Source organism: Denticeps clupeoides, chromosome 17 (genome assembly GCF_900700375.1).
Source record: "Denticeps clupeoides chromosome 17, fDenClu1.1, whole genome shotgun sequence".
In the NCBI taxonomy this organism is placed as follows: domain Eukaryota; kingdom Metazoa; phylum Chordata; class Actinopteri; order Clupeiformes; family Denticipitidae; genus Denticeps; species Denticeps clupeoides.
In genome coordinates, this window is record NC_041723.1 from 18,288,490 (window position 1) to 18,295,445 (window position 6,956).

The following is a 6,956-nucleotide window of genomic DNA, read 5'->3' on the forward strand; positions in this document are numbered from 1 at the left end:
ATCAAATAACATATTGCTCTCTGAGCCACCGCATTTAACTATAAAGGCAGTATAATATCATGTAATCCATAAAGCTTAATTTTTATATTAATTTTACATCTGTTCATTTACGTTTTTTACAGCACAGCTTCCGGTACTGCAGATGGCGCTATAACGTCACATTTGTCAAAACCCCAAAAACAAACGCGCTAGAAAGGGGGAAAACTTTGTTCTGCGGTGGTTTTATTTTTTTATTTCCCCGCATTGGCAGGCGTATTTTTCAGGATACCGTAGCAGGTCGCCGAAGCAGCTCCGTGCTGTGGTTGCAGAATGCAGGAAGGCGCCGGTGTCGCCTGTACGCGGCCGCACTTTCGTGTGCTGCTCGGTGTAACTGGCAGCGTTGCGGCGCTGAAAACCCCTCTGCTGGTCTCCCAGCTTCTGGAAATGCCAGGGGTGAGTTATGCCCGGCTCGTCGTTTTCTGATGGCCTGGAGCCGCCTGTCTAGAATTGGTGGCTTCAGGACTGTTGAAACAGAGATAGACGTTATTGCCCACCAGATGGCGGTGGAGCATTTTAATTCAAAACGTACTTTACGTTATATCAAGCTGTTATACATTTTTTTCGTGAATTAATAACACATTTAATTCACGAAATGTATAAGTATTGCATGATTAAAATACAATTCAGTCGTTATGGCTAAATTTAAAGATGTTTGGTGTATGATGTCACATTACATTACATGCATTATTACATCTTTCATTACATTTTAAATGCTGTATTGGCATTTTTATCATCATTCACATCACGTACAAGGTCACATACATACATACATTTTCCCTCGACATGTAAGTCAGAAGGTAAACTTCTAAACACGGCTGATCTAGTCTTTCATCTTCTGCTTCTTAGAAGTGACTGGGGAATGAGCTGTTCCCCTGTTTATTGTGCAGGTGGCTGTGCGAGTCATCACCACTGACCATGCCACACACTTCTACAGCCCTGCAGAGGTGCCCGTCCGTGTATACAGTGATAAGGACGAGTGGGAGGTGAGCTACTGTCACAAATTAACGTGAATGGCTAATAGTTCTGTCATTTGGTTTTATATAGATAGATTCTTTTTTTCCTTTGTGGTTGAGATGTGGACCCGGCGCTCAGACCCTGTTTTGCACATTGAGCTACGCCGCTGGGCTGACCTGATGGTCATCGCTCCCCTGGATGCAAACACACTTGGCAAAATTTCCAGTGGGATTTGTGACAACCTCCTGGTGGGTGAAGTTGAGCTGGCATGTGTTTGCAGATATAAAGAGATAGGTCAAACCCCGATAATGCTTGTCATGGCAGACATGTGTAGTGAGAGCCTGGGACCCCAGCCGACCGCTGCTCTTCTGCCCAGCAATGAACACGGCCATGTGGCACCATCCCATCACTGCCAAGCAGGTGGCTCTGCTGCGAGACTTTGGTTACATGGAGGTTCCCTGCATTGCCAAGAAGCTTGTGTGTGGAGATGAAGGTGTGTTGTTAAATTTTTACAAATGCATCCTTCAAAATGCAGTCAGCTGGTCTTTTGATGGCATTAATGTTAACACTGCTAAAATGACAATTCTGATGTTTCAGCACAGCTCAGTCTCCTGTAACATCATGCATAAGATACTAACTTCAATAATTTGGCATAATATTTATGCAAAGGCCTTGTAAGGGTAAGGAAGCAGACCCGCAATCGGAAGGTTGCTGGTTCGAATCTTGAACCGCCTAGGTGCCAGTGAGGTCCCTGTGATCAATGTACCATCCCCACACACTGCTCCCCGGGTGCCTTTCATTGTTGCCCACTGCTCACCGAGGGTGATGAGTTGAATGCAGAGGATACATTTCTTTGTATCACCGTGTTCTGTGCTGCAGTGTTGCACAATGACTGTCACTTCACTTGGAAAAAATCATCAGATGGATTTCTTAAAATTTCAGATACTTTGTGTGTATTATGTCCAGTAAACATCTTGTTTACTGGGAATATGTGAGTCCAACAGGAGGCTGTAGCATTACTTGTCCCTTAATGACGACAGTGTCATCCACAGAGGAGCCTTTCAACATAAGGCTTTTCTGTTCCCACAGGTAAAGGTGCGATGGCAGAAGTATCGACAATTGTGGATGCAGTTAAACAACACTTTCAGAAACCTGTTGCACAGTCAAGTTGGAGTGAGACACTTGACAGAATTTAACAGACCCGACCTTGATATCAGAACCAAACCCAACTAATCATGTGATTAAAACAACTCTTTTTTTTTTTTCTGTGATGAGGTTATAAAAATGATCTAGATGTGATTGTTTTGTGTCCTAGCATTGTCTGTATAATGAAATTATGAAAGTGCTTCAAAACCACTGTATTTTGAATCATTAATGCAGGGTATCCATGCTCCACCGCGTGCACCGCGTTTCCTGTCGAGATCTGAGGTGTCTTAAGAAACATATCACCTCAGTGATCTTGCATTTTGGTTCAATGAAAGGACACTGTGAGTTAAGCCCCGTTTCTGTCTCATGTTCCACTTGCTTTTTTCTCAGCCACAGTAACCACTAGTTTGCTTCATAGATCTTAATGAATTCAAGTTTGGTTGTAAGACACTGCGTAAGACACTGTTCGATCAGCACATATTTGAGGAAATTCAGTTTTCAAGTAAGACTATGCAGTTTGTAGCTTTATTCATGAAATTTAACTACATGTAAAATGTGTTTTACATGTAGGCCCAGGTGATGCCTTTGTGTGTGCATCACCTGGGGAAGACATGAGTGCACAATTGGATTCACTATGGGAAGAAGGCCAGCTGGCATGGACAAACTGTGGCTCTTCCTTTCATGTGGATGTTGCAATGTGTGAGAGTTTATTTTACTAAATTGGTCAAAAACTGATGTTATGTCAGACGCATGCCTTGTGTTGCAGTGATGTGGAATTAAGCGTGCATGCTAACCTGCTAGCAGTGGTAAAATGGTAAAAATATATGATGACGGTACTTCACTCATCTCATGACAGCTTATTCCTAAGCAGGGTTGCGGCTGCTGGAGCCAGTGATCAACTGCAGTGATGAAGCTACTTTCACATAGTTAATAGCAGTGAATGGAACATCACAATTGCTCTTCATCGAACTGTGTTTTTCCTTCCTTCACTCAGGCGATGACAACATGCCTGTACTGTACATGTGCAATTAAAGTAATTGCTGCTGTATTTACAAGTAATGCAACTTATTGTTGATTGTCATATTTGGTGTTTTGTACAGTATTTGTCAGTGTGAGAGTGTTTGCTACGTCTTCCTCAGGTCCATTGCCACTAGGAAGTGTTCACAGCCCTTCTTTCATATTTTGTTAAGTTACAACCTCTATCGAGTTGAATATTGTTTTCTGGTCCAAGTGACATGTTTTCAGACATTTTATTACTTTTTCCAAAAACTCATTAGGTACATAGGTATTTTGATCCTCTGCTATTTCTTGGTCAGAGAGGTGACCAAGAACCCAATGTTGACTATAAGGTCAAGCTCCTGTGTTCCCTTGCGGAGATGGGAAACCACCCAGGTCAGCCATAGCTAATCCACTCCACCAATCAGGCCTTTATGGTAAAAGCCGCTACTCATGGCAGCCCACACAGAGTTTGCCAAAAGGCACAATAAGGCTTTTCAGACCATAACAAGGAAAGTCAAGTGGTCTGATGAATGGTTGTGTGATGGTTTTCTACAGCAGCCAGATCTGGCCATTCAGGTGTGCCAAACTGCAGCCAATGATTCTTCAACAACAAGATTAATCCATGGGTGTGAAAACTTAAAAATGATACATCTTTCTAAAAAGTTGTTTTGTAATGTAACACAACAGGGAAAAGGTAAAGGGCTGTGAAAACTTTCTGGTGGCACTTTAAATGACACAGGGATTTCATGAACCTAACAAGCTTTCAGTGTTTTGAGAAGATAAGCAGAATGAGTGAACACTTCCTGTTTCAGCTCATGTCACATGGACCGCATTGCAAAATAAGAAAGTTCTAGTTTAAAATTACATGCTCTTTTGCAATTTTGCAGTATTAATCATATGATGCTAATCTTTTCAGTAAGAGAGAAGAGCATCGAACCTGCTCTGATCCAGCATTTCATTTGACATTTTTAATTTATATATGTCCTGATAAAATAGGTATCCTGATAAAATCTGTTATCCCTCTGCCATGCAGCATATATAACCTAATTTGTTTTGCAAACTGCTATGTTTTTGTGGTTTTGGATGCGGAAAAAAATACAGGAAGATGTACAGTAGGTGCGTGGTGCTTTCTGTTTGGCTTTTAATTTCTAGGGCAGTGAGCTGTCCGCCTGCTATTGGCTGGAAGAGAGAGATAGTGTTTTATTTAGTTATGTAGCGCCTCAAAGGAAGTGACATCATGGCTGTTTGAACTTCTTGCTAATACATGTGGGATCCATCATCCCCCGAGCAGTTTGAAGGTCAGACACAGCATGCAACAGGAAGTTTCTGTTTGTGAGACAGAAAAATGGGATCACTGTGCCTTTCACAAGGTTTGAAATTTGATAAAACATCAGAGCAGGCATCATACTTGCATAAATCTATCTTGTTTACTGTTAATAGGCTTAAAAAGCAATCACCAGTGTGCATTTTTTTTCCATAGGTGGGCAACGTCTCTCCCAGCAGACTGTTGTGTATTGAGCTGTCACACTCGTTGGGGGTAAACACCCGTGACACTTCCTGCTGTTCCCCCCGTGGGTTATTTGGTGATGGAGCCAAGGGACACTCACATGCTAGCATCTTTTGAGAAGAGCTGCTGATGTAATTCCTTGCCACTGTGTGCTCATGCCAACCTGCTCAGCACCAACGGGTACTCACATGCTTTCACTGGAACACACACACATATATACTGTACAGTCCAGGCCAAAATTTTGGACACACCTTCTCATTCAATGTGTTTTCTTTATTTTCATGACCATTTACATTGGTAGATTCTCACTGAAGGCATCAAAACTATGAATGAACACATGTGGATTTATGTACTTAACAAAAAAAGGTGAAATAACTGAAAATGTGTTTTATATTCTAGTTTCTTCAGAATAGCCACTTTTTCCTCTGATTACTGCTTTGCACATGCTTGGCATTCTCTTGATGAGCTTCAAGAGGTAGTCACCTGAAATGGTTTTCCAACCGTCTTGAAGGAGTTCCCAGAGCTGTTTAGCACTTGTTGACCCCTTTGCCTTCACTCTGCAGTCCAGCTCACCCCAAACCATCTTGATTGCCACTCTCGTATTAAATAAATAAAATGGATAAATGGATTTAAATGGATAAAAAACATACATCTTGCAGACATACTCACCCAGGTCACCCCAAACCATCTTGATTGGGTTTAGGTCCGGTGACTGTGGAGGCCAGGTCTCTACTTTTTGTACCTAACTTAAGTACATAACTCCACATGTGTTCATTCATAGATTTGATGCCTTCAGTGTAAATGGTCATGAAAATAAAGAAAACACATTGACACCCCCCTCACCCCCCTCTAGGAGAGAGAAAAAAAGAAAGGAAGAAACCTTGGGAAGAAGTGATACAGAGAGTGAGCCTACAAGTGGTGTCAGTGCAGGGTTTGTGATTGTCCAATAAGAGAAAAAAGCCTACAGTTGTAGAGGTGGAGAAGTCCAAAATGTAGTCCAGTCTCTTGGTGTACAATGTCCATTATGATGCTACTGGTCCATTTGAAAAATCCCTGTAACTTTAGTTGTTTAGGTGGTGGTTGCTGTGATGACCCTCTGGTTCATTTTATGCTAAGTCCTCATTTAGCAGTTGCCAGGAACCAGGATTTATCTGCTTGTCTCTTCACTGGAGTCTGCCAGTAGTCTGTGCGCTTGATTTAATGTCTCAGAGAAAACAAACAGAAGCAGCAGCAGATGGTGACATTGCATGACTGATAATGAAATATGTGGTTATAGTGGTATATCGGAGCTACAGTGGCCTGGTACCCTAACTAAAACAGCCTAACTGAGGTGAATTTTGTCTGTGCTTTACAGGGTGACTGTATGATAAAGTGGACTGGGATTTTAACAGAAGGCCAGTGAAAACAGATGTGTTTTCAGTTTAGATTGAAAACACATCTGAAACTGAGTCTGAGTCCCAAACACTGGCTGGCAAGCCGTTCCACCACTGCGGAGCCCTATAGGCGAAGGATCTGCTACCAGCTGAGACCTTCTGCATTTAGGGTACCATTAGTGACCCCGCACCCGTTGATCACAGGGGGTGTGGCGGGTCTTGGTAGCCTAGTGGGGTGTGGCGGGTCTTGGTAGCCGGGGTGGTGGTAGTCTAGTGGGTCTAGTCTATGTCTTAAATAACTAAAAGTTCACTCAGGTACTGCGAGGCGAGACCATTTAGAGCTTTATAGGTCAAAAGTAGGATTTTGTAGTCAATCCTAAATTTGATGGGTAGCCAGTGCAGTGATTGTAAGACGGGTGATGTGGTCAAATTTCCTAGTTCTAGTTAGAACTCTGGCACAGCACTCTGAACTAGCTGGAGTTTACTCATGCACCCACTATAGCATCCAGACAGTAGTGCATTGCAGTAATCTAACCTTGATGTAATAAATGCATGGACCAACTTTTCTGCATCGTGCATTGAGATGATATTTCTTATTTTTGCAATATTTCTAAGGTGAAAGAATGCTATCCTAGTGATATTATCTACATGCAAATCAAATGAGACTTGCATCAATGAGAACACCTAGATCCTTTACTTTGGTGAGATAGAAAGGCTATCCAGAGTTATGATTTAGTCAGCCAGCTTATCAATCAGGACAAGCAGTGAGATGTGGCCCTGATCAGAGGCCAACAGCAGGTCATTAACCACTTTAACCAGCGCTGTCTCAGTGCTATGATGAGGTCTAAATCCCGATTGATATAGTTCATGGATATTGTTGCTGTCTAGGTACATGCTCAGTTGACTTAAAAAAAAAAAAAATTATATAAACGGAAGGT

General features: G+C 42.2%; 1 protein-coding gene across 3 annotated transcripts; it reads left to right on the forward strand.

Annotated features, from left to right (window-relative positions):
• The first annotated feature begins 153 nt into the window (after positions 1–153).
• Positions 154–4,960, forward strand: ppcdc (phosphopantothenoylcysteine decarboxylase). Of its 3 annotated transcripts, XR_003742915.1 has the most exons (6): positions 154–432; positions 927–1,022; positions 1,113–1,241; positions 1,318–1,486; positions 2,083–4,508; positions 4,619–4,960. XR_003742915.1 is itself a non-coding variant. In XM_028958936.1 (5 exons), the coding sequence occupies exons 1-5, from the start codon at positions 310–312 to the stop codon at positions 2,187–2,189; spliced, it is 624 nt and encodes a 207-aa protein (XP_028814769.1). In that variant the 5' UTR covers positions 154–309; the 3' UTR covers positions 2,190–4,960. The 3 variants fall into 3 exon arrangements, 2 of the variants coding, with proteins under 2 accessions (XP_028814769.1, XP_028814770.1); XM_028958936.1 differs by having other exon boundaries at positions 2,083–4,960; XM_028958937.1 differs by having other exon boundaries at positions 301–432; positions 886–1,022; positions 2,083–4,960.
• Positions 4,961–6,956: the final 1,996 nt, after the last annotated feature.